Raw genomic sequence first — 27,988 nt, 5'->3', positions numbered from 1 at the left:
TAAAAATGTTACATAATTACAAAATAACCACATTGTTTCAAGAACTTTTATAATCTTTTAATTAGATTAGCTTTACAAGCAACTTGAGAGCTCTTTCAGTAAGGAACACTGATTTTCAAAAGTTACATGACTTTATAATAAATCTGCAAATGAATCCTGAATTTCTTTGCCTGCTAGATAAAAGTCTTGTTTTACAGCTGGCTAATGTCATGAAATAAAAATAGCATCATGAAGCTTTATCTTTAACCAGGACTAAACAGATATGCAGGCCATAAGACAGTTTAAAAATAGTCTGAAACAGGTTTCTGTTTGGTGATGCCCCAGGCTGAAAATTTAACTGACATGAACTGTTTTTAAATGGGCATCAGAGGCCCAGTTTGTTAACTTTTGTAAATAATGGAGATATCCAAGAGATTGTGTATCTCCCCAGCAAGCACAAATATAAGATGCTACCTTTGAATAAAGGGACAAAAAAGTATAGTCTTAGGTTTGCATTTTTAACACATTAAACATAATACAAAAGCAGTTAAAAATTAGGTTTGCTAGGCCTAAACTGGGCATTGCGCTGCAGACCAGTCAGTAAAGAATTGACACTCCTTGGCCAGGCTTGCAGAGGCACTTAAGAGTAGATGTGTTTTCTTCTGATTTACCAGGATGAAGAGAAAAGCCGAACTATTAGAAGTTTTGACAGCTAATAAGTAAATTTTGGAGAAGGGAACAGAAGGGAACAAAAAACCCAGTTTTTTTTTGTAACTTTCCCCAGGATGCTATCATAATATTGAATTTTCCCCCTTCTGTCAATGGTCATTAAGCACAATTCTTGTTTTTTCATGTTTTACATGAATAGTAAGGTTTTTTTTTAATAAAAATTACTGAGCTTTCCATAGAAAAGGACTCTTAAGAATATAAACTATACAGATGCTAAGTTGTACACTGAGAAATATTTCTGTACACTCACTTTATTTTGATTAAGTGAGGCAAAAAGGGATTGGTGATGCTATTTGTAAGGCTGGGAAAATGTAAAAGCTTTCCCCTTCTGGGGAATTACATTTCAGCAGAAAACTAAAATAAATTTTACACAGCTGGTGAATGAACTTCATTGTTCCTCACTACTTTTTTTTCAGAAACATCAGACCATTGTAAAAATTTCTCCACAGTATGAAATCCTTTACATATTAAGCCTGCAGTGATGCACTTCAGTCTTAATGTATTTGATATACCCTTGACACTATGTAAGAGGATCAAGGGGCTAAACAGTAAATGAGGAGGGATACTAACGCTCTGAGAGAAAACTTCATCTCTGATTTCAATTTGCATTAACTTACATGTAATGAGAGAAAGCTTTGAAATGAGTTAAGTCAGATCTCCCATCAAGGTAGTAGAAAGGGTGTTGGTACATCTAAAAGCCTAGAAGAGCCCTTACAGTTTAGGGATTGAATGGTATTTGTGGACAGAATCCACCTAGTAATCCATCTGCAGAAGTTGCACAAGAGCAGAGCTTTTCTTTGAATAACTGCATTTCCATCAAATGGGTTCACAGATGAGGTTCCCAGTGGAGTATACCCATAGTGTTCAACACTATGACAGTACAGATAGTGTCAAGTTCACTTAGTGGCCAGCCAGTCACTTAGAAAACCCAAATGAGACAGATTAAAAATGGTTGCTTTCCAGATTTAGTAAGTAAAGCCATAGACTTAAGTAACTGACAGAAAGACAGGCATCTGTTTCATGTTGTTTAAATTTCAGAAAGAACACAATACAATCAATCAAATCAGTATATGAAAAAATGGGTTCTTAGATGGTGATTAAAGTGCTCCTTATTGGACTTTAGGTGAAAAGACAATCATTTACTGGCAATTTTTATTTAAATTAAGTTCTATGTGGTAGAATAATCGGGTGAATAGCAGATTTACAAAAATAGATTAAATGCTACTTTGGAGAATGTTTGTTTTGTTCACTTTTGATCACCTGAATCTAGTTATACAAAATTATTTAAACTCAACATTTATCACTTTTTTTAAGAGGAAGATGAACAGCACTGAGCTGGATGACTGAATGTCAAAATATGAATGATAGAAAACCTCTAATGTCGGGCACTTCATGTGTAAACTGTTTCTTGTCAATGCTTATCTTTACATTAGCAGTCACAGGACTGGAGTCACAATCATGGAGTACAATGCTTCAGCAGTTAAAAAGCCATTTGATGCAACACTGAAACCCATTGTTTACTGATTCAAAATCTTGATTTGGTGTAGATTTTCTTTTTCTTATTATTCACATTCAAAAGTTAATAGATATCGCCAAAGTTTGATGAAGGTGAGGTGAAAAGAGCCAGGATGTAGAGGATGGAACTGTAGATCAAAGGCTTTACAAATGTTCTTTCCCATTTGAATCAGAAGGTTTATTTAGTTCAACCCTCACACCTTTTTCACCTGCAAAAAAGGGAGGGTATTAATATGGAAAGATGGTACTGATACAAGGGCTGGAAATAAGTTATAGTTTTCCTTCTATTAAACTTTAAAACAAAATATAACGCATATTTTTAAAGCTTCACAATGAATGCCAGTTTGAAAACAAGTTAAGTATACTGAGTTTCCTGTGGTTCATCAAGTGTCACTCCAGAGAAAGCCATTTAGATGTCTTTTCCTGGGTGGTAATAACTTTTAATATATTCTGCTAAATAATTACTAAGGCTTGTATCCAATAATAGCCTTCAGCAGATAAAACTTCTTCTCTCGGTTAAGTAAGACATTTCTGAAAGCAAAATGTGTCTATAAGCGGTTACATCTGGTACAACTTTTTAATGTACAAAGCACTTCCAAATTTTTAATTTATTTGTTCCTATGGTAAGTCTCTGCAGTAGAAAACTACCAAATACTGTATCTTGCAAATTAATTAATTATTAAAACCATTATTAACTAGCATAACATCCAGAATTATACAAAGTTAATGACTGCATTTAAAGTTCTACAAATGAAACAACATCAAGGTACATCTTTACATTTGGCTTTTGAATGTTAAAAATATTTTTATTATATTTTGTTACATGTTATAATTACCACAGCATGTTAGTTTTATTTTTATGTTATTTATTTATTTGTCAAATTTATATGGCTGCCCATGTCACGAAAAAGTGACTCTGGGCAGCATACAACAAGACTATAGCAGAGTTAATAGATAAAAAACAATTATTAAAAAATTTAAAAAACACAAAGCTAAGAGAGAACAGCAGATGTTAATAACAATGGAACCACCTCATTATCTCACTGGTCCCCTGGGGCCCCCAGGGGTGATGGCATAAGCAGGTTTTGAGGGACTTCCAGAAAATCAGCAAGGATGGGGCCAACCTCACTTTGGGAGGGGGATATTCCATAAAGCAGGTGCCATGGCAGAGAAGGCCTACCTCCTGGGATCTGCCATATGTAGCTCCCTAGCCGACTGGACCCGTCGCATGCCTCTTCTGCCAGATCTGATGGGACAGACATGGGAAAGGTGGTCCCTCAAATAACCTGGCCCCATGCCATAGAGGGCTTTAAAAGTCAAAACTAGCACCTTGAATTGAACCCGAAACAGACCAGCAACCAGTGCCGCTTGCAGAGGAGAGATGTAACATGTGTTGTTCTAGAGACACACGTAATTACCTGTGCCGCTGCATTCTGCATCAGCTGAAGTTTCTGAATACTCTTCAAGGGCAGCCCCATGTAGAGAGCATGACAGTAGTCCAATTGAGAGGTGACTAGGGCATGAGTGAATGTTAGTAGAGCCCCCGATCTAGGAATGGGATTAACTGGCACACAATATAAAGTTGTACAATCGCCCTCTGAGCCATGACTGTCACCTGCTCTTTGAGCCAGAGACATGAGTCCAGGAGGACCCCCAGGTTGCACATTGGGTCTGTTTGGGGTAGTACAACCCCATCCAGCATTAAGATGGCATAGTCCTAGAACTGGCAGGCCCCAAAACCCAAAGCCACTCAGTCTTGCCAGGGTTCAGCTGAAGCCTGTTGTTCTCCATCCAGACCCTTACAGCTTCCAGGCACCGAGATGATGTCCACGGCATTGCTTAATTTGCCAGGGGCAGATATGTTCCAAGCAGTGACCAAGGCTTCAGATACACAGTGCAGCAGACCAGTAGGAACAGCCCCCAGCTCCCTCTGAAACTCATCCAGATCCATCAGTTGCCGAGGGTAGATCAATCTAATAGGTCCTGCCTCCTTGCAGTGGATAGTGGCACTAGAGTATCCCATGTTAATCAGGGCATGATCTGATAATGACGGGGAGACACCAAGAGCTTCCTCAATTTCAGATCACATAGCCACTGCTCCAACAGGAACACCAGATCCAGTGTGCGACCACCATCCCATGTCAGGCTCTAGATGATCTGGGATAGGTCCACGGCTGTCATGGTGGCCATGAACTCCTGAGCTGCCTCAGACCCCACTCCTAAGGAAGGCAGATTGAAGTCCCCCAGTACTATAAGTCTGGGGAACTCCATTGCCAACCCAGAAATGGAATCAAGGAGCTCAGGCAGGGAGGTTGCTATGCAGTAGGGAGGCTGGTACAACAGCAACAATCCCAATTGAACCCTAGAGCCCAACTTAATGAACAGGGTTTCACATCTGGTGACCTGTGGTACAGCTCCCCTGAAAGCCATAAGAGATTCCTGGATGACAATCACCACACTTCCACTCCTGCCCCAGGGTCTCAACTGATGCTACAACCGAAACCCAGCTGGGCATATCTCTGAAAGGACCACCACCCCGTTCTGGACCCAGCCAGGTCTTGGTGATACATGGCCGTTCAACCCTCTCATCAGCAATTAAATCGCAAATGAGGGAGGCCTTATTACAGACCAACCTGGCATTTAGAAGCAGCAGCCGAAAGCCAGGGCCTCTGAAAGCCTGCTGACTTGGTTGAAGAGCTGGAACGTGAGACTGGTTATAAGACATTGGTCCCACATTCCCCGAGATCAGCCCACTCCTTGAGTCCCACCATATCTTCCCGTGCCCATCACCACCATGATACTTTGGCCCACCCACTCCCCAAAGGCAGCACCATTCCCCAATCCAGGCCTCTTAATCCTCAAGGCTGGGGACTTCCCACTGTCCTCAACAACATCCATCCCAGGGAGGGGAAGCCAGGCACCCCAAGGCACTTTAGCTTCACTAGCTCTCAGCGCCATCAGGGTACCCAGCAACTAGCAACCCCACTCCACTCACAAACATGCTCCCACTCAAAGGCATCCCTCCCCTGCCACTCTCACCAACTGGTCCATTCACCCCAACCCCATCAATCCCCTCCTCTGATTCTCACCCAAAGGGGAGAATCAGTCTTCAATGGGAAACCCACAGTCATAGGCACCTAGCCAGTACAGGTAGTCCACAATTAACAACCACAATTGGGATCAGAATCTTGGTCGTTGAATCTGTCATTAAGCGAGACTCCCACATGACTAATTCACTCAACGACCTCAATCCCAGCACTCCTGGTTGTGGTCATTAAGCAATCTCCTGGATTGTTAAGCGGACAGAGCAAAAGAGCTGCCCCAAAGAGCTGCCTGCTGAAGGGTTTCCTCTGTATAGGAGGGGAGGGGAAACCTTTCAGCAGGCTGAAGGAATGAAGCTCAGATCCTGAAGATCTCTGCTTCATTCCTCCAGCTCCACCAAAGATTTCCCCACTGTGCACAGAGGGGAGGGGAAACCCTTTGGCAGGCTGGAGGAAAGAAATGCAGTCATGTGATCGTGGGGGGGGGGGGTTGGCACAACGTTTCACAATGGCAGACCCGCTTTACAGGCTGTAAAGCACCCTTTCCAAGGCTGTCATTCTGAATGATTGTTAAGCAATTGTTTGTTATGTGAGGACTACCTGTAGATGGAATCTATGACAAAGTGGTCGACAATTGTCATGTCATCTTCTTCCTTTCTGGGACTGACAGAAGGGAAGGCAAAATGGCCTCCGTGGAGAGGGAGGGTCCACAGTAGCCTGCCACTCTACTGTTATCACACACGCACACCCGCCACCTAGCTACTGCCAGCACCTCCAGAATCCCAGCATCCTGGTTGGCCTCTTTCTTGTTAGAGTTATATTCTACTTTTTAGTCAGGATTGCAAGATGCCCTCTTTGTCTTTTCTCCCACAACAACCATGTATGGTAGGTTTGGTTGTCATTCAGTGAGCTTCTGCACTGAGAAGCTATTTGAATTTGGGTCTCCCCATTTTAATGGCTGAATCTCTTTTAAAGTAGTTTTAATTATTTTGTTCTGACTTTTGTACTGCTAGTTGCCTTGAGCATTTTTGGGGTGGAAAAATAGGATATAAAATCAACAGATTAATAAGCAGATCAATAGTGTTAATTCTGACAATGCTAGTCATTTGACAGGCAGTCAGCAAGCAGAAACAAAGGGATAACTTTTAAGTGTTGTTTAGCACACTAAAATCTGCAAAGTAAAATTTCAGGACTCTTCAGAGAATCAAAAAAAAAATGCTGCTCATCTTTTTAGAAATGATGCAATGAGCTGATTCAAAGGCTATATACCTTTCCATTTCCCCCCTATTCTTACACAGCAAAGGTCAGCTAATAAGTAATTTCTAACACAGAGAAATATTATACTACTTTTGCCTGAGTAGTCAGTTTTAGAAAACGTTATCCCCAAAGTTCATATTGTTTAACACTTAGTGCCAGTGACAGGAGGACAGCAGTAGATCAATTTTTATGCTCTAGATTACACTGTGATTTGATTAATCACAGTCTTTAAAAATAATTTAAAATAATCCTACTAGACTAGATTCAAGTAAGAAATTTGTAAATCACTCAATAAGAAGATATGGGGAAATTAATTACCTGTTAAGTATTTTACTTTTGCACGGGCTCTTTCATCTGCATCAAAATACCACACTGTTATTGCGTACCTTTAAAAGAATAAAAGAGGTGAAGCAGTAATGCTACATTAAAATCATGCTTCTGTCAAAACTGTTTGAGATTACTTCTCTCTGTTACACCTGAAAAGTACCATACCAGAACAATTTGTCAGTTTCCCCCTTATGTGGTACCCACGGATACCACAATCTCTCTTAGTTTATATAAATTATTACGCAACTAGTCATATTTTAAAATGAAGCTCAAGATGCTTGCTGTCTTAAACTCTCTAGAAGTGAAACCTTTGTAATTTATGGAAATTCATTTTTAAATCAGTATCAAAAGAAAAAAATATTAAAATATCTTGTACCTTTGCTAATTTATACACTTCAAAATAATTTTCACCAGTCTATCTATTCTTAATCAAAACATCTGAAAGATATTCCCCAGTTACATCATGTACTATGATTCCTTAATTTCTCAATTTATAATTGAAATGGTTTTTTACTTTTTACCATAGTATTAGTTAAAATTGTGATTTCTTGATCTTCTACGAAAAGTTACTTTCCATCCCCAAATTTTCTTAATGTCATTTCTGTAAGTACAACATTCCCCATTATATGGATTTCAACTCCCAGAATTCCCCAGCCAGCATGGCTATTGCTGAGAATACTCAGAATTGAAATCTACACATCTGGAGAGCACCAAGATAGAAGAAGGCTGTTTTAGCCTTTAAAGAAATAAATAACACCCTGAGATATTCAATTTATTTACCTTTTATGCAACCTCTGAAATGTTATACGACATTTCAATACAAACTTGTCACATCTTGAATCAATTCAAGATTCTGTTTCAACAAAATGAAGGACATCCATGCCAATAGTTTTTGTATTTTCAATTAAAGGAACAATTTAAAATTGATGCCCAAAGTTACAAATTCACAAAAGATTTAACCTGGTGGGATAATTTAGTTTATGCCAACAATGACCACATGATTTCCAAAATATATAAAATGTTATTACAAATAAGAATGGCAAATGTACAAATTAAACAATGTATGATTAAATGGGAGAGAAATCTTGGACATCACATTGACTATGATGTTTGGGAAAGAATGTGGACCAAAGGGCTGAAATTTACTTTAAATTATAATTTAAAAGAAAATTTTTACAAAATGATGTACATGGGGTACATTACTCTGGACAAAATATCCAAAATGTTTCAGAATACTTCAAATGTCTGCTGGAAGTGTAAAAAAGAAACAGGAACATTTTATCATATGTGGTGGACTTGTAAGAAGGCGAAAAAATTTTGGACATCTATACACAATATAATTTGTAAAATGTTGACTGAAGAAATTAATAGAACACCGGAATTCTATTTATTGGGGATCATGGACAAGGATTTGTAACATGAACATGGAAAACTTTTACAATATTTGATCACTGCAGCTAGAATTACGTATGCATCAAAGTGGAAGGAAGAACTGACCCCCTCAATGGAAGAATGGACATTTAAATCCCTGGATCTGGCGCAGATGGCAAAACTTACGGACCAGCTAAATGATAAAAATGTGGAAGATTTTCAAAATGACTGGACCCCCTTCTTCAACTATGTAGAATCGACCCCAAAATTAAAGTAAATGTGTAAAACATATGAATATAATACAAGATGTAAATATTATGTATTTGACTTATATAATCTCAATAGAACTGTAGAATTATTGTAACCAAATTAGTGAATTGTGAAAAGAAATTATTTAGTTAAGGTATAAAATTGTATTGCTTAGGGAGTTGGAAATCCATTTCCTTTCTTTTAAACCTCTTCTTCTCTTTCTTCTTTCTCCTTTCCTTTTTTCTTTCTCTTGTTTTTGCATTTTATGTTTATTGTTGATTTGTCATTTTATGTTTGTAGTATTTGTGTAAATAATTTAATAAAGACTATTTTAAAAAAATAATAAATAAAAAAAAAGATTCTGTTTCAGCAGCCTTTCCAACTATCCTCCCCCAAGTCTTTTCAAAATATTTGGTAATTTCTCTCAAGTTTAAATTGTGCAATCCGCTTTTGTGTTCTTATGTTTTTCCACAATGCCACTGGATCCTTTACACTGAGTTATAGTCCACAGTTTCTTGTGCATACTTTTGTTTGTATGCAAATAGACCAAAATAAAACAAAATATTTCCTGTTATTTGACTTTCACCAAAAAACATGCTGGAAATTGTTTTCAATATATCTTCTAATTCCTTCTTTTAAGATAACACAACTTAACCCATTCATCTATAATTTATCTTAGTTTTCTTTTTTGTGTGAATGTTTGTTCCTTATTTGACAGAGGAAATGCCAAATAAAGAATGTTGGTTCTTAATTTCACTTTTCCTTTTGAATATTTGTTCCTTATTTGACAAAAATTTAAATTACAGGAAATCTAACAGCTATAGTAAATTTAATGGGCTAATGTGGGAGGGGGTTGCCTGTTAAAGCCAATGCCCATTAAATCAAATTTTTATATATTGTATATACTTGTGGATAAGCCCATTCAGAGATAAGCTGACCCTTGCTATTTTCCTATGTTTTAATTTTCACAATTGGCTTATCCATGGGTGATGTCCTAACAACCAGGAAACACACTGAGACAAGGAACTGGTCTCTAATATTTATTGCTAGTACTTAACAGGAATCCTAACAAACTGAAAAAGCGTGGGAAAACCCAGACATATAACCCCCAAGGGTTAAGGCGGTCCCGATCTGTGTCTCTTTGAATGGCTGAACAATTCATCAGTGCTACGCATGCGCTTGACAGTCTGGATGAGAGCCCCCTGCTTGCCATCCTTACTCATGACAGGTGGCATATTTTTCATGATATTTTGGTTAAAAATTCAAGGGTCAACTTATCCATAGATGGGCTTATCTGTGAGTATATATGGGTACTTTAAAAGAGTATTACTGTATATACTCAGAGATAAGCCCATCTGTGGATAAGCCGAACCCAATTCTTTGGATGTATTTTGGAACTTAAAATTCTTGGCTTATCCACAAATATATATGGTAACCCAGGAAGCCACAATACTAAGTAGGAAAGGCTGGTGCACACTATCTTCCTACCCTCAGGAGCTCCTAGCATAGCATATCCCACTGGACCACCCACCCTGATCTTTCAAGAATCTTGTCTAGTCTTCTCTCAATCAAGATTGATGATCCCACATCACATATTCCAGTTCAAAAGATTTTGTCCATTAAATCTAAACTCCACTAAAACAAGATCCATTAAATTAAGGGTTCATTATTGCAAAATAATAAATAATCCACAAGTCTACATTGTTATTTAACATATTTTCTACAGTTCTTAAACTGATAGACTTCCACTCTGATGACCCACAAATAATAGCAGCATGGTAGACCCCCAAATTGCAGTGAGCATTTCAAATATTTAAGGAAGAAGTTTTGTTCACCTGTAACTTTCCAGAAAGCAATTAATCTATTTTTGAAAACCAAAACAGCACATTTTTAACATGTTTCCATATCCTTCTATGCTTCTTTAAAATCTGTACGTATAATTCATTCATCTTACCTTGTAGCAAATGCAGGCTGCACTTCATGAGGGTTGCGGCGATCAGACCAGAAGAACAGCAGTCTATCAAATTTAGGTTCAATATCAGCAAACTGGGCTTTGCCTTCTGGAAATATTCGAAGAATACCTCCACTTACCTTGAAAAATAAATCCAACAGTTCACATTTTTCAGCAGCTATCAGTAACTATAAAACATTAACATCACTACAAATACCTTCTTTTAAACTCAATAATTAAATCAAGTTACACCTCCTTCTCATTGTGAAAATAACTCTAACTATAGCTATGAAATCTTTTTTGAATGCTATAAAATGAAATAACATTACTTGACAGATCGCTTAACCCAGTGTATCACACACAGTCATTAATGAGTAGGTTTGGATGCATATCTATGTATTCACAATTGGAACTTTTGTGTTTTAACTAAGAAACAAAGTGATGGGAATAAATAGCAGAGTGCCTGCTCTACTAATGCATACAGGTTTATTATCTATTAAGGCAGATAACAACAAATGGCAATGTTTCCCATCATTCTTCAAGATGAAACGTAAGTAACAGGAAATTACAGTTACAAAGAGCCTAAGATGATACAAATTAGGCTCTGGCTGTCTTTCCACAGTCCTTCCAAAAGATGATTCTTCCCCCCCACCCGCCAACATATATATGGAATACCACAATTAAAGACATAACGCATCTGGTGCTTTATTATAAGCAAGTATATTACATTTTCATTTCAATCACTTTACTAAGCACTACAAAACCATGATGTTCATTGCCATAAAAGCATAAGCTGAAGGTAGGAGAATTACTTGAGGCATGTCTAAAGGTCTCAGTATACATAATGAGATTTTGGACATATTTTCCAAGAGTAGAACCAGATAACAATACATTTTAGATCCTAAAAATATGACATATATTTGTCCCTGAGACCTTAAGGTTGCAGTCTTAAGCATGAGTTTGTGAGGTGTTCAAGAGATTTAGATTAAAATTTATGGAAAAAACAGCCTGAGTATTTTCAGACTTATGTAGACAACTGAGCGTAACACTTATCTACTTACTATAATTAATTTAAAAATAATGCCTATTTCTTAAAACACGTAAAACTTTCTCCAAAAATAGAAAGTACCTTGGCATCCCAGTCTTTATTAAGGTAATATATACATGTGACACATCTTCCATCTCCATTTGGATTATCCACATGACGCACATATCCTGTTCCATTGCCTGGGTAACAAGCTACCATTGCCTGCAATTAAAAGAAAGCATAAACATAAAGGGACTTCTTCTCTATCTCAGAAAATGAGTTCCTGAACTTCAGCATGTTGACATTTAATCTGGTGAAAATATTTAATAAACATGTAAGTGAATATATGTAATATCCACAAAAATATTTTTAAGAACATAATTCAGAGGGTTGTCTAACACATTAGGTAATGATGTCCTTCCATATCTTGCCAATTAGTAAGTTTTAATAATCTGATATAATTATTGTGCCAGTGGCAACACAGCCAAATTTTTTTTAAAAAGAAGCCATCACCACAGGTCAATGCTCAGTAAAGCTTACCATCTATATTTCAAGATGAAAACAGGAAGAAACCTAGATAATTTCACAAGACCTTTTTCTGTGCCCAGGCCTGGGGCCCAGAGTGCGTGAAGGGTCCCATCTCTTGGTTATGTTAATGATTTTCTTGGCTGCCATGTGTTTTAATTTTTGTAATTGTAATTGTAATCGTTGTTGTTGTTTTATTTTTATTTTATTTGCTGCCCACAGTCACTTGTTGAGATGGGCAGCTATATAAATTGATTACATAAATAAATAAATCATCTATATTCAATATTGTGCAAGTGTTCCTCTGCTCACCTTTCCTGTCTTTTCCTCTGAAGACCTTTCTTGCTCCAGAGGGATTCCTTATTCCCCTAAGCAAATGGCATATTGGACAGAAATCTATTCCGTCACTAAACTGATATGGCTGGAATAATCCATATTGTTTTATTATGGCATAAGAACATTGTAATTTGGAGGAGAATACAGAGAGCTTCTCATTAAAGCCTACTCTTTATAAATTCTATTGTGTTGTTAATAATGTAGGAAATGGAAGATTAGTTGTTTTTGCCACTGTTTAAAACTAGTTATTAATTGCATTTAATAACTACACTTGCACAATATTGAATATAGACTAAGTATTTACTTATTTAATCAATAACTGCAATATAAACAAGAATGACTTTTCATTAGCATTTCAAAACAGTACAAAAATTATCAAGGTACAGTTAAAAACACACATATGAATGAATATAGATACTACTTTCCTGCAAAGAATTGGAAAGTTACTGTAGACCCTACACTAAAACCTAAGTTTAGGGATGGACATGGCAAGGAATTCTATACACTGTTTGGGTCCCCACAACATTCTAAACCTTAGAACAGATTAATGAAACACAACTGCAATATTCATATAACATACTATGTTCAAACAAATGTAATACACTAGAGCTAAACAGGATTGCCTATTTCATATAACATGCTAAGACAATGATTAGGATCCCAACAATACGTTGAATCACAAACTATCCAACAGCGTTTTAGCTCAGTATAGTGTGTTGTGTGAAACCAGCTATCATGTTCATTCATTCATTCATTCATTCATTCATTCATTCATTCATTCATTCATTCGATTTATATGGCTGCTCATCTTAAACAACTCTGGGAGGCTGACAACAGTAAATCCAGTAACTATAAAACAACCATAAAACCATAAAACAATAAAACAATCAAACAAACTCCCAAACCCTGTGCCTTAATCATCTCCTTAGGATGCCCTGCAGCAAGCTCCAATTACCCTCAGTATGTTCAGTTAAAATATATCCATGATCTTTTGAGGATAATTTTTTACTTGGTTTATCTGCAGCTCTTGTTTGTTGTTAAGTACCTTTAGATTCCTCTCTAAAAAACATCCCAGAATAATAGTGGCCAAGAAAACTACATAGAGATATTAATGAATTAATAAGTTGAATCTCAAAGGAGTATTTAATTTTTTTAACAGAAGCAATATAATAATAAATATATACTTTTAACTTTTACAGCCATATAATAATTCATTCTTTGCTGAGAACAGGACTTTCCTAGGCACAGGAAATGAAAGGAATGGAGACTGAAGATGAAGATGAGACTGAAGATGAAGATAACTCAGGTTATTTGACTATTCCTATATGAAACTATTTCCAGTAAGTCAGTCATACCATGCTTTAGATTAGAACAAAGAGCATGCATAACTTGCTAGGTCACATAATTTAACTGTAGTCAATATATTGCTAAATATAAAATTCAACATACTGGCTTGTTTCACACTTCATAAAATAAGCATAACTGGTTTGCACATGGACCACACCAAGCCAGTTGTTCCATGCATGCACATTTGTACTGTGAAAGAATTTAAATGCTCCTGAGCATAATATGTTTTAAGGATAGAAGCCATTATTTAGCAAGCAAAGCAAGCATGCAGTGTATTTTCAACTCTGTATTAGCAGTTAGGTTTTAATAGGAAGTTGTTCATTAGAACAAGTGGAAAGTTTTGGCTTCGCATTTGACAGGTGCAGCATGATGTGTCTATTTTTGTCTTCAGGCTTCTTTGTAACCAACCATGTTTTTACACATCTGTAGTTCCTTGTTGCTTGATACTAAATACACCCTGTTTTCTTTATTTTGGGGTCTTGCCCTTGGAATGTTACTGAACATGTCTCTGTGTGTATGACCAGGCTTTGCAAACCCTTTTCAATAAAGTTTGGAGACCAAACAATCACTCCGAGTCTTGAGAGTAGAGAAAATGAACCTCACTGCATTTCATACAATTGGGAAGAAGAAAAACGGTATACGGTCTCTTAAAGATTTTTCTCCTACAGCACTTGTAAGAGCTGAAGTGGAAATCTGATTCTTACCCTTGAAACAGTTCTTTTTGTAAACCTTTTATGTCGGGAAATAAGCAACAAAACTGCCACTGGTTAGAAAGGATCAGAGGTAAGGACTCAGGAATTAAACCTTGGGAATAACATATAACTATGGCAAGATTCTGGATTGTTAGATACAGAATTTCTTTGAACGCTTGGCTTCCTAATTGTTTGCAATAAATCTTCTAATTTAACTTTGTGTCTACTTGGGAATGTAGAAATGAGAGTGTTCAATTGCTGTACCAGGTATAAAACCTTGACATCACTAGATTAAATACAGCTTTTAAAGAAAAATGTTTTTACTGATGCTCACTTATCATTAAGAAGCTGAAAAAATTAGGAATTTAATAACAAGGAAACACCTTAAACACAAATTACACATGAAAGAGGAATCAGTGGAAAGATTACAAAATATCTATTTAAAAAAATCTAACAGATAACAACTTAATGATCATATACCAATAAATTGATGTATTAAATCTAAGTATAAAGCTAATTATTTATAATATAAATGCTATTATCCTATAAATATATATGAGTAACTCTCAGTCACTCATGCCCTAGTCACCTCCCGAATGGCTGACTGTAATGAACGTTACATGGAGCTGCCCTTGAAGAGAATCTGGAAGCTTCAGCAGGTGCAAAATGCAGCGGTGTTTGCTCCAAGAACTGCACACATTACACCTGTGCCCTGTGAGCTGTATTGGCTGCCAGTTTGCTTCTGGGTCCAATTCAAGGCACTGTTATGAACTTTAAAGCCCTTCATGGCATGGGACCAGGTTATTTGAGGGACTGCCATTCTCTGGTTACATCTACCTGCCCCACCAGGTCTGGCACAAGGGGCATATTACAGGACCTCTCAGGTAGGGAATTTCTTTGAGTGGGATCTAGGAGGAAAGCCTTTTCTGCCAGGGGCCTCACCCTGCGCAACATCCTTCCCCCAGTGGTGAGGCTAGCTCCAATCCTGTTGACCTTCTGCAGAACACTCAAAACATGGTTATATCCACTGGCTTGGGAATCCCATAATAGAGCAGAGCCTGCCAGATGGTTACATGATGGCTGACTGAATGCACTCTCTGTATGGTTTTTCCCCCCAGAATACTCAAAACATGGTTATATCCACTGGCTTGGGGATCCCATAATAGAGCAGAGCCTGCCAGATGGTTACATGATGGCTGACTGAATGCACTCTCTGTATGGTTTCCCCCCCCACTATTTTTAAAAATTGTTTTAATTTATTTTGCTTGTATTTTTAATTCTTTTTTTTATTATTTGGATTATTGCGTATACTGCCCAGAGTCAGTATGTGAGATGTGTGGCTATATAAATGAGACAAACAAATAAATACCCTATATGAAAAGCATTCTTAACAAGTATATTAAAACTCCTTCTTGCCTAATATTATTTCATTTCTCATGAACTTTTAAAATTAAATTTTATTCCTAAGATGGGTCTAAGTTCCCATTCATGATAACTGGCACTATGTGATACAGTAACAACATACTATGACTAACATACCTTCAAATACCTTATGATTCAGCCAAAGTTTTCAGCCAAAGTTTTCAGCTGAATTTTCTAAGTGTTTCTTAAACTTTTTCCTCTCAGGAACCTTCCTATGTTTAAAAATTATGGAGGACCCCAAAAGATGTATGTGTTATATTTATTAATATTTACCATATTAAAAATTAAAATTGATGCATTTGTTGCTGCTATCGCTTCTCATGATTGTTTGATGGAATTTTAATATTGTACTATTTTTCAACATAGGCTGGCAAATAATTTTGATTTCAAGGACCCTTGGGAGGGTCTTGGGTAACCCCCAGGAGTCCTAGGACCACACTTTAAGAAACACTGTTTTAAGTTATATCTAATTTATACCACTATATGAAAGGAAGCAATTTATTTAATCTGCTTTTTACTAATTGCATCCATCTGTCAACATAGATTACTTTCAAATCAACTGTTTTCAAACAAAAACAGCATTAGATTTATAAACTAGCATATCTATACCTCATTTGCTTCAAAAATATGTGCTTAATGTTTGTACAAACCCCAAAGCTGTAAGCTACAGTTCAAACTGTATTAATGCTTTAACACAATACATTTAATCTTATATCTTAGATGGTACAAAATAACCTGATTTGACTGCATTTATAGCATGCTTAGCAACTGGGTTATGAGGAAGGTCAGTAATGACCATACAAACTTAGAGATCTGAAGACTGGCCAGAAAAAATTAAAAAGTTCAGGAAAAATGGGGGGGGGGAAGGAATGTTTTCCCCCTGAAAAAGATTGATTATGAACTATTTCATAATATTTTCTTATTAAAAGATACGTATAATGGTTAACTGAAAAAGTGGACTATATTAGGAAATACACCAAGTAAAAAGTAAACTAATATGGAAGGATAGTCAGTCATGAAAATGATTAATTATCAACAACAATCAGTAGTAGTAGAGACTGTTGATGACAGCATTTCGGATTCAAAAAATGAGGCTGCTTAGAGAATGTTTCACATGGAATGTGTGGATTTTGAGACTTGATCATCACCTCTTTTTTCTAACCTTATTTCTTCTGAAAAATGAATGTTTTCTGCATATTTTCACTTAGCAGAGGATAAAGTTGGAGTAGAAGACCTCCAAGGTCCCTTCCAACCTTATGATTCTGTGACAGTTCACAACATTAAAAACTACAATTTTTACTTTGTTTGCAGTATTCACGCTTTCCCTAAACAAGGAAAATGAAGATATGTTATATATTTAGTGTTCAAAAGCTTGTAGCTCCACTTGCAACTAAAACTAAAAGCATTTAAGTAAATTCTATTGATAAACTTATAGACTTAATAAACTATACTTCTCAATTTTATACATCAAATATAATGACTTTATATCCATAAAAGTACGGTATCTATTTTAATTTATATCCATAAAAGTACTGCATCTACCTTAATTTCTCCAGAATTTAAAAAAAACAGTCTCCCAAGCCATTTGCTCTGAACTTGAAAAAACATTTATGATTAAAAGCAGATATGCAGACAATATGCAAGTAGCAAGTTTTCTCATAGCACCCTCTGCCAATCTTTTTTGAGACAGCAACATTCCCTTTCTGGCAATGTAACAGAAGTAAACACTTCCATCAATTTTGAATAATACTTCTTAATAAAAATAGGATGATAATGAACAAATCTACCTAAAAATAGATGTAGATAATTCTTTTTCATAGTACTCAATCCATCCCTCATCAAGAAAAAAATGGCTAAGAAAAGGTGTTTGTCCTGCATCTCAGACCTGGGGAGCAGACATTTACATGATGGTAATTTCCCCTTCAACCTTTGAAGAATTACTACATGGATTTGCTTGTTTTGTTTCCATCTCTTCTTAAATATTTGTCAAAGTTCGCAAGTCTTTTCCCCCTCATGTTGGGAGAATAAATGGCAACAATCATTCTCCACCATTTATTTTGATACTTTCAATGTGCTATTTAATGTTTTAACAGAAAATAGAAATATTTAATGTCAAGTTGACTCCAGTTTAACATAAAAGGACTAGACTTTATTAGGATTCATTTAACTTTAAATAAGTACATTTTTTTCTTTTCCTCCTCTTCATACCACCCTAGTGTATGTCCCAATCTACTCAAGAATCCCCCTCAGAAAATTTAGGGAGACACAGAGAATGGAGGGAATTCTTCTCTGGTGTGTTCCACTTTGTCAGCAGATGGGCTTCATCAAATACAATCCCTAGGTATCACATTCCCAAACAGTCTATTTCAAAAGCTACTGGAACACATTGAAATCCACAAAGTTAACATTTTTTAAAATATTAAACACATTAGTAATTCTTCTTAGACTATCTCAATTTCCTAGAGGAGAAAAGAAAACAAAAATGTCTAGAAGAAATATAGGTTTACCACAAACTGAGCCTAATATATCCCAATAAGTTAATTGTGTACTTTTTCTCAAAACAAATACAAAAAACAAACTGCAAGTGAGAAATAGATGTTTTTCATACAAAAGTGTTAACTCCCCATGTCAAGAGAAAGCCAACCCAAAAAATAATTAATTCTCCAATAAAGAAGCTCAATCAACCTCTGCAGTACTTTATAATATTTTACAGAAATGGGATATATACATTAACAAAGAAAAATCAAAGAAGAATTGACAAAATTTAAGATGCAGAAATGTATTCATCCTACTTTGAAATGGTGCTAGAAGTGCTGAGGCATTTTATAACTTCACCTTCTGGAACATTTTAATAGGGGTTAAATGAATGAATGAATGAATGAATGTATATGCCACCTGATCCCCAGTTATTCTGGGCAGTTTACAAATCATTAAAAACATTTGAAGACAAGAAAACAACACAAGACAAAAAGGAACAAAGATGGCGCAGATAACAAACCCAGATGGGAACAAAGAAAAAGAGCAAAAGGGGGCTTCAACCATACTTGCCAAAGGTGTGGGCAAAGAGCCAGGTCTTCAGGGCCCTTCGAAACACCAGTAGGGTGGGGGCCATTCAAATCTGGGGGGAAATTCATTCCAGAGGGCAGGCATTGCTACAGAGAAGGTGCACTTCCAGGGTCCTGACAGATGGCATTGTTTAACTGAAAGAACCCGGGCCATTCCAACTCGGCCCTACCCCTAATAGCTTTACGCCAAGGTGAACAGCAAGTCTTCACAGATACCAACCTTGGCATTCATTAGGCCCCCTGACCAAATATATTTATAATTCTTTTAATAACAAAAAGTGGGAAGCTGGTAAGTTGCAAACCAAAGTCCCTACCTGTAGCATCAGCTTTCTTTATTTACAGCAATGCCTCTGGGGTCTGTTCTTAAAAAATAAAAATGGGTAATGGCTGCAAGCCAATATTTGGTTTGGAATTCTATCTATGTGCCTAGAAAAAAAGATTAAAGTAAACTAGAATGACAGTGAGGTGGGGGAGAGGAACACAAGGCGTGGCAGAGAAAAGCACCAATAGCTTGCTTTCTGATAATATGACTGACCTTGTTAGCCATGGAGCTGATTTGTGAACAGCTCAGCCTCCTCCACTGATGACAATCATTCTGTGTGAACACCCCAAATTATTTTTAAAAAACTGCCCATTGCCTTCAACTTAATGGATATTTAAAAGAAAGACTGAAAAGGTTGGAAGGGAGACAAAACTTCAGCATGAAGTACCTGAGGTTGCTAAAAACAAAATGTCTTCTATGTCCTATCACATAGAAAAAGCAACAACAACATGGAGTAAAACAACTTTCTAGAATTCTACTTTTATGGTAAATACTTATTGATCTTAAAATAAGTGAAATAATAGGGCAAACTGGGCAAAATAGTGCAAAACGACCAACCTTTTTATGATATAAAAATTAGAATTATTGAACCTATTTGAAACAACCTATTTAAAGTTTTGAGTTCTTTTAGTCTCAAATTAGAACAGGTAAAAGAGACACTAGATGGGTGACCAACTCTCAAAAGTGACTTGCAAGGCTGCCCTTTTAAGCTACATTCATTTTTAATGGATAGCCTTAGATTGCTCATTACAAATAACCAAAATTCATTTAGAAGATATTTGCATCCAAGGACAGCATCCTTCTAAGAATGAAACATATGTGATAGTGCTATAAATATGATTTTGCAAATAATTGCTTTCTACAAAGAGAACTTTATAAAAAACAAAGGTTTCTAAATAATATTTTACATTAAAGGTTTTTAAATTACTCTTTTAACAAACTTGGAGTTTTTAAATAGACACCTCGAGGCAGTACATTTTACTAAACTTAAGCTAATGAGACTTACTCAAAGCGACATGATGGCAACTTTTGGTTTATATTATCCACAAACACATCCAGTAGGCAGTAATACTGTGATTTTTTTCTAAAACTATGCTAAATTCTATACAGCACACAAATGTAACATAGTCCCTTCATAAAGGGTTGTACGTTATATTACATTGACAAAGCTACAGTACAGAATAAAATTTGAGAAAAATGTAATTGAAAAGTAACACAAAGTTAGATAAAGCAAATCCATTTAAGAAATAATCTGGGGAAAAAGAACTGGAAGGTTTTTGAAAGCAGAAACAGCTAGCCTGACACACTGAAGTCACTACACACAGAGGTAGCACGTTCTGGAATAAACATTCAGGTTTGACAGGAGTTGAATATAAGAAAAATCCTATAAAGAGAGTTGAATTTTATATGTAATACTACAAGAATCTAAAAATGGAGCAAGGAAAACAAAGGTAAGTGTTCTGAATCCTCTGAAGGGAAATTTTAGCAAATACAGAAAGAGTAATCTGAGCTACTGCTGCTCACCGGCATTCATTAAAAGGTTTAACTCTATTTCCTGTGAATAAAAGATCATATCATGTGTCAAATCAGCTTATGAATACAAAAATCTGTCACATCCACAAACTGTTATTAGGTTATTCTCAAGTAGTTACACAATCTGTAACTTCTTCTGAGTTTCATTTTCCTCTAACTTCACAGTTTAATATACTTTCTCCCATAAATTCTTGTATATATTATAGGTCCACGCAATGCTTTTGATTTGAAAGCACAAGATGGTCCAGATCTCAGAGGAAAGCGAACGTAGCATGTCAGCAACTCCTAAAGCAGCCTTACCTCTTTTTGGGATTGTTCAGAAGGGTTGCCCTCTGAAATTGCTGCACAATTCTGGGAGAAGATATGGGTTTGTGCCTTCAAACCTGAACTGCTACATGACTCTAATACATACACTCATATTTCAGGAAAATATTCCATGCAAGCCATAAATGAACTTAGACCCATGAAAACTAGAGAGAGGGCCTTTCCCATCATCTTTTTCTTAGCAATACCAAATGCACTGCTCCCACAAGGTTCAAAAGCCAGCAAATGTCATTATGATTTGTCTAACTGGGACAAATTCAAAGAATAACAGAATATTCCGATTCTGTACCATTTCTCCCTATTTATTTTACAAACCACACTGGAAACTTTTACTTAACATGTGGGACACAAAACAGTGCAGATGAATACATTTGCCTTTTCCTGACTCTTTACATTAATTGTGCACTTCAAAAGTATACTCTTAAGGCAGCAAAAAATAAAAACAGAGCTGATTCCCTATGACTTCCCACCATGAAGACTTACAAAAAAATGGGGACAGAAGCTTCCTTCTCTCTAAAACTATACTGACTTAACCATGAGGCATTTTAAACAATGCCGCTATACAATTATATTTTAACTGAAGTTTAGCAAAGATATAACTTTTCTAGTATATTGGACTTACACAGCACATTATCAATTATATTGCACTGAATATAACATTATTTTTTTAAAATACTGTTAAGGGACAATTATAAACTTTTATAATATCAGTACATAATCCAACACTTTTTCTAAAGAGTGGATATTATCTACATTTTAAATCTGATAATTTCTTCCCACTAACAGTTCTCAGTTCCTTCAAACAAATGTCCAAGTGTTAATCCTCATCCAAATTTGCTTTATCCTGTTGGTTACAGAGGTGGAAAGGGGGCATATAATTCCAGGTAGTTCCTGCATCTCCAACTAGTCTAATGAAATGTTACTAATGTTCACTTAGTAACAAGTGGTGTTGCTCATCCTACAGTAGTTTAATTCAGAATATCATGTGCAAAAAAACACAACCACAATAAAGAAGCTTTATAATACTTTCTAATCATAACACAGTTCTGCTGCTATGTAATGTTGGTACCACTATGAAACTTTGTCCCTATATATAAAAATAAGATCAAAAATGTACTAGTCCCTAAATAAAGGTAGTTATTAAAAACTAACTTTATGTCTGCCATATCCAACTTAATGCCTTTTCAGTTTACTATGAGAAATAACCACTAAACATCAGTAAGTATAATTGTACATGTTTTTCTGGCAGTTAAGAGTTTTGTACTATATGTAACAAGATGTACTTTAAATGTCATCTTATAACCATAGAGCATTAAAAAATAATCAAGACTGAATAGGGTGTTGAGCAGTAGATTCAAATTCATCCCAGGATTACACCATGATACAATACTGTACTGTAGTGATTCTAGCTAATTCAATAGATAATATATATCATCCATATACTATTATAGGTATATGGGTAAAATGAGGGAAAACAAACAGCAGAGATATTGACATGACTACACTCTATTTTACTGCTTCTCTTCCACACCTGTTCGTCAACTACGTCACTTTACAAGAGCCTCATTTCAACCACTGCAACCCATACTATGCAACACAACTGTGGTATCAATTGGCTATATGGAAAAAATAATGGAATAATCTTTTTTTCAACCTTCTGTCTTCTCTTCATTCCTCCTCTGTGTACCTTAAAAATGGTATTGATAAATATGCTTGAATTATGAGCAAAAACAAGTTTTATCACATGGTCATTAGATAAAGGTTTTGGATTGTTTAACTGAGTGCTTATTTAGTTGGTATGCAATCTATTCACTTGGAAGCATTCAAATTCTACTAAATTCAGCTGGGATTAACCCCAAGCATACATATATTAAGAAACTCTCAAAGAATTGAAGGATTACTTATAGATGCTCTCTCACAATCTTTCTCTGGCCCATATCACTCACCCACAATTGAGGCCTTCAGTTAAGCTATTAAACTGTCCTAAAAATAAATGTGCTTAGGGAACATAAAGTGAGAAAGGACTAAATCAACTGCTAGAAGGCCTCGCTGCAGACAGCTGCTTAAGTACCACTACAGGATGGTGAGAAAGAGGATGCCACTCACTTTCGTCCTGCCGTTGATTTTGTAGTTACCCAGTTTGCCATTGCAGTGGCGTATAAGATCGTCCATACTGTTCATAAGCTTTCCGATGGTTTTGCAGCCAGGCTCTTTGCCTTCCACCCAGGTGATTTTATCGCCACGAATGTCCCTGGAGGAATCGCTCTTCTGGCTGACCAGCTGCCCGTCGGTGAAGCGTCCAGTGTGGTGCAAAGCACGCACCTCCTGCTCGATCTGCCCGCCCAGCTCCTTTCCCAGGAACTCATCCACCACGAAGATGCCATGCTTGTTCATGCAGGGCACGATGTACTCCAGCGCCAGGCGCTGAGGCACCAGCGACTTCATCTGCCCATTGGGACGTAGGGATGCTTCGCCAGTCAAATTGGATTTATCCCGGTAGAAGTGCCCCGCCTCCCCGGCCGGACCTGCCCCGGCTACCGCCTCTTCCTTGTCCTCCTCTTCCTGTGGTCGGGCCCCTGGCGCCACTTTGGCAACGTGGTTGTTTGTTACCACCACGTTCTCCTCCGAATTGGTGTCCGGGTGGGGCTTGGTGGGGACCGCTGTTGGTTTCTTGGTGGCGGCCGCCGCCGCCGCTCTCTCCTCACCGTCCCGTCCTGCGGCATGCAGACGGCTGTGGCGAGCACCCTGATGGAAGAGCTGGTTGCCGTCGCCCACGCCGCAGCCGGGCTTTCGAGGCTCAGCAGCGCCCCCTCCCGCCGCCATGGCGCCGCTGCCGCTTCCCCGACAGATGAGCTTGTGCTTCTTCCAGTCCTGGCGCTGATGCTCTTTGCTACAGTAGAAGGAACTGCGGCAGCGCCCGCAGCGGAGCAGGTTCTCCATCTTCCCGCACAACTCGCAGTACTGCCGGTCCCGTTCTTGGCTGGTGCTGCTATTGCCGCTGCCGTCGCATCCACCGCCTTGGCCGGCCCCGCCGCCGCCACTCCCACCGCTGTCATTGGCCATGTTCTCGCGTCCCCCTCCTTGGTCGCCCCTGTTTTTCCGCGGCTTCAGGAAGGCGGCGAGTGGCTCACTTCATCATGGCCGCCCCCCGGCCGTCAGAGCTGCGCCGTGGCTCCGCTGCCTCGTCCGCCTCCCCCTCTCCTCCTGATGGGCGGAGGACCGCCACCAAACCCCGCCGCCTTCTTGCTTGCTGCCTCAGAGGCTCCCTCCTATCGCCGCCTCATAGCAGCCTCGGCAGCGGAGCAAGAAGCTTCCTCTCCCGCCGCGGCTGCTTTTCTTCTCCGCCTCCTCAGGCGGCGGGAGAAGCGAGAGACCCGTCCGCGGCCGGCGCGAGCTCCTCTCCAGCTCGCCTGTCTCCTCCTCCTCCCCTCACCGTTGCCCGGGCCTAGGGGGCGGGGCTTGCGCCGCCACTCTCCGGCTCTGCTTTGCACGTACGCCACTTCCAGTCAGTCCGCTCCGGAGGGGAGGGGTGAGGGGAGGAGCGCGCTCCCGAACCAACCCGGAGGCTCAGTAGCTGCGGAGCGAGGGTGGCTGCGCGCGTTTAGGGGCTTTCCTTTCTTTCGCTCTTTCTCATGCGCGAGGGTCGGGGCCGCGTGGCCATGGGTGGTGGACGTCCGAGGCGGCAGTTCCCTACGGTGAACCATCAGTTCCGTTTTAGTTTAGTTACGCGACTCGGTTGAGGGGATTGAAGGGGACTGTGATTCGCGAAAGCGTGCGCGGCAGCAAAATCTCCTTTCTCAGGCGTGCCGCGATACACTTACTGGTTTTGCTCTCCGAAGCTAACGCGGCCGACCGTACGCAACCCAGCTTGCGTAGTCTGTTTGATCTGCCGGGCTAACCCAGAAAATCTGGTTGAGTAAAGCAAAAGGGAGCCTGTAATTCAAAACTAGCCAGGGAGTTTAAAATGCCAAGAAACGTTGCAGCTGCTAATGTGAAACTACAGCGAATATCTCTAGATTTAACAAAAAACACGAGTATTCCTTCTACCAGAAAAAGACATAAAAGAATTTCAACCTTGTGAACTTTAAGATGTGTGGACTTCAACTCCCAGGATTCCCTAGCCAGCATGCTGGCTGGGGAATCCTGGGAGTTGAAGTCCACACGAAGTTCCCCAGGTTGAAAAACACTGGCATAAAGTATCTTCCTTAGTTCCAACACTTGAGCTGTATCCAGCTATGTGATGCTAAATGTAGAAGTTATATAGGTAGAGGTCTTTTGAAATGTTTAGAATCTGTTTACATCAAAGCAGATTGACATCATTACTTAAAAGTAGAGTTTGCTGTATCGTTTGGTCTACTTGAAATTCTTCTATTCATGCCAGATGAAAAATAAGCTTGTTCAGCTATCCACCCCCAACTTGGTATCCATAGATGTATCAGATTGATTGATTCTGACTGATTATGGCCATCAAGTTGGTGTTGACTCTTAGTGACCACATAGATAGATTTTCTCCATGATGTATCACATCGTATTTCCAATGATCAGTAGGCTAGCTTCTGAAGAGTTTACTTTATGGCATGGTAGGTACATAAGGATGAAGAAAAATCTGCATAGCTCCTTCCTTGGTTTTGTTTGGGATGGCTATGTACGTATGCATTGCTGAAAAAGGACACATCTTTACAACATATATACATGCTAAGAAAGATGGAAATCTAGAAATAATAAATTGTGAGTTGGTAACCTGTATACAGTGCCTACTTGAGGTATTGCTGTCTAGATGCTGTCAGTAAGCAACACTGAGCCTTCTATAGTTGATGATCTTGGACATGTATTCAACTAGAGAATGCCATCAGAGTGTCTTTCTGAAAAATGTAACAAGTAGATTGTGTTTATTGCTGTGATGCTAGAATGTGACATATCCTTGAGCTTTTATAGAGCATTAATGACACTTTCAAGGTGAGGCTGGATTTGCATTAATCCATTATTTGTTTAATTGTTTATTGATTACACCACAATTGGCTAGAATCAGAAAATAACCCAAGACCAAAGAAACCACATTGTAGGCTAGTGCAACGCAAACTTCGGCCTCAACATACTTGACTTCTAAAAATGAAAGTTCACTTCATGGATTGATACAGTTTGCTTCCTGGGATTAAATCTTTAGTTACTCCTAACAGGCTCACAGCTTTCATATCTACAGTTATAACATTGCTGAAGATTAGAGTGTTGCAAAACTTGAAGACATCCCTATATTGCCCTTGTCCTCATTTTAAACTCTGTCCTGTGAAAAACTGAAATGCACATACCACACGGTACCGGAGGTTTTCAGTTGGATGCCATGGTTGAACTATGCGGTGTGCCCTCTGGCTCAAGCAGATGACTTGCCCTTAAGGCCTAAATTCTGATACAAGACAGCAGAGGAAAATGCCTCTTACAGATTTCCCGGAAGCTTATAGACTACAATAGCAACGATATTCTTCATTGCAAAACTGGAAGAACTGCTCAGCAGTCATTAATTTATAGAAAAACAACTATAATGTATACAAAAGATTGTATACATCGATGAAACCAAATAGAGGTTGTTTCCAAGGGAAACTGTTGCTTTTTGAAAGAGACTGAACATCTGTGAAGATTGTTTTCAAAGGAACCAAAAATTTTAGTAGAGTATAATTGTTCAATTTATCATACGTAATAACAGAATGAGAGCCTCTAATAATTATACAGCCATGAAGTAATGGGTAGGCAATTGGATAGCCTCCAGAAGGATGGAGTTCAGCTCAAGTCAGCTTCAGCTAGCAGGACCAATTATAAAAATGTGGGAAGTTATCTTCTGAAGAACTGGTTGACTAGCCGTCTTTGTATTGTCCATCAGTAGGTGAAGGTTAACTTACGTATTTTGGCTACAAAAATCTGGACTACTGTTAGATGGCAGCAAAGAGTTGATAGTTTTCTGTATCTCTGTTTCCCTTCAATGGTTGTCCAGCTTTTTGTGGTCCAGGGATATTGTGTATAATTAGTGCATAACACCAGTTTATAGCTTGAGTGCTGCAGAGCTAGAGTGTGCTTGAAAGAGAATATCTGTGTCTTCCATAACCAGAACATTTTAGAGACAAATTTATTTGGCAAGGGAACAATATATCTCAAACATAGTCTGTATAAGTTTGAAAAGGTACAAATGTTGAGTGGGTAGTGAATTTTTGAATATTTATGACTCTGGATATTAAATTCTTAGCAAATGATAATTCTAAAAGAGTTCTAAAAACTAATTTCTGGAGACTATGCATCCTAGCATAGTAAATTTACAAATGCTTAGTAGAAATCTGTTCAGCAGTATGCTTTCCCTCCCTGCCCAAGAAAGGCACAATTGCTCCATGACCTTACTTTGCATTGTGATGTTTACTTAATATAATTACATCACCATGACTCAGCGTAGCAACATGTTGAGAGCTGATCTTGTGCAAACAACAGTAGAATGCTAATTCCTGCTTTGATTTTTTTGCATAAATTTGTTTAATTATTAACCTATCTTATGTCAATCCTTCATTTCCTCTTACAGAAGCAGTTACTTTTTTTGATGCACTATTGTGTAAATTCTAAAGAATTGTCATATACACTATGATTTCTGCTCTTTAGCAATTCTTACATTCTACAGAACTGGATGTTGTGATATGGAATGATTCAATAATAAAAGTACAGCTTTATAACTCACATTATGTTTGTTACATTTTGTTTTTGACAGAGTTCCTGTCGTGTTCACTGTTTCAATGTGCACTGTACATCATATGTTTCACATGCCATGGTGCTGACGCGCGTTGCTGTCGGGGGGGAGCTACTGGGAAACCTTATGTCAAGCTTTGTATCTATGTTTATTTCAATGGAATGTGTTTGGGTTATGTGCTCTGCTCAAGGACTTTTCCACCACACCATCAGAAGCCGTTGGGAGCACCTGGGATTGTGAGCCTGGGAAGATTCTACG

At 38.0% G+C, this 27,988-nt stretch overlaps 1 protein-coding gene across 1 annotated transcript; it reads right to left on the bottom strand.

Moving 5' to 3' along the window:
- Positions 1-42: 42 nt before the first annotated feature.
- On the bottom strand, positions 43-24,461 carry EGLN1 (egl-9 family hypoxia inducible factor 1). The gene is made up of 5 exons (XM_063306883.1): positions 23,119-24,461; positions 11,549-11,668; positions 10,423-10,559; positions 6,840-6,907; positions 43-2,432 (listed from the first exon to the last, which is right to left on the bottom strand). The coding sequence occupies exons 1-5, from the start codon at positions 24,073-24,075 to the stop codon at positions 2,368-2,370; spliced, it is 1,347 nt and encodes a 448-aa protein (XP_063162953.1). The 5' UTR covers positions 24,076-24,461; the 3' UTR covers positions 43-2,367.
- Positions 24,462-27,988: the final 3,527 nt, after the last annotated feature.

The sequence above is a fragment of the Candoia aspera genome, chromosome 1 (assembly GCF_035149785.1).
Source record: "Candoia aspera isolate rCanAsp1 chromosome 1, rCanAsp1.hap2, whole genome shotgun sequence".
NCBI lineage: Eukaryota > Metazoa > Chordata > Lepidosauria > Squamata > Boidae > Candoia > Candoia aspera.
Note: the sequence above shows the minus strand (reverse complement) of the source record. Positions and strands in the feature narration are given on the sequence as shown.

Excerpts from the sequence above, each read along its gene's own strand:
- EGLN1 (XM_063306883.1), bottom strand. The coding sequence starts at position 24,075 with ATGGCCAATGACAGCGGTGGGAGTGGCGGCGGCGGGGCCGGCCAAGGC. Across the intron at positions 11,669-23,118 it reads AAATCAACGGCAGGACGAAA|GCAATGGTAGCTTGTTACCC; the intron begins GTGAGTGGCATC and ends TTTTAATTGCAG. Across the intron at positions 10,560-11,548 it reads ATAAAGACTGGGATGCCAAG|GTAAGTGGAGGTATTCTTCG; the intron begins GTACTTTCTATT and ends TTATTTTTCAAG.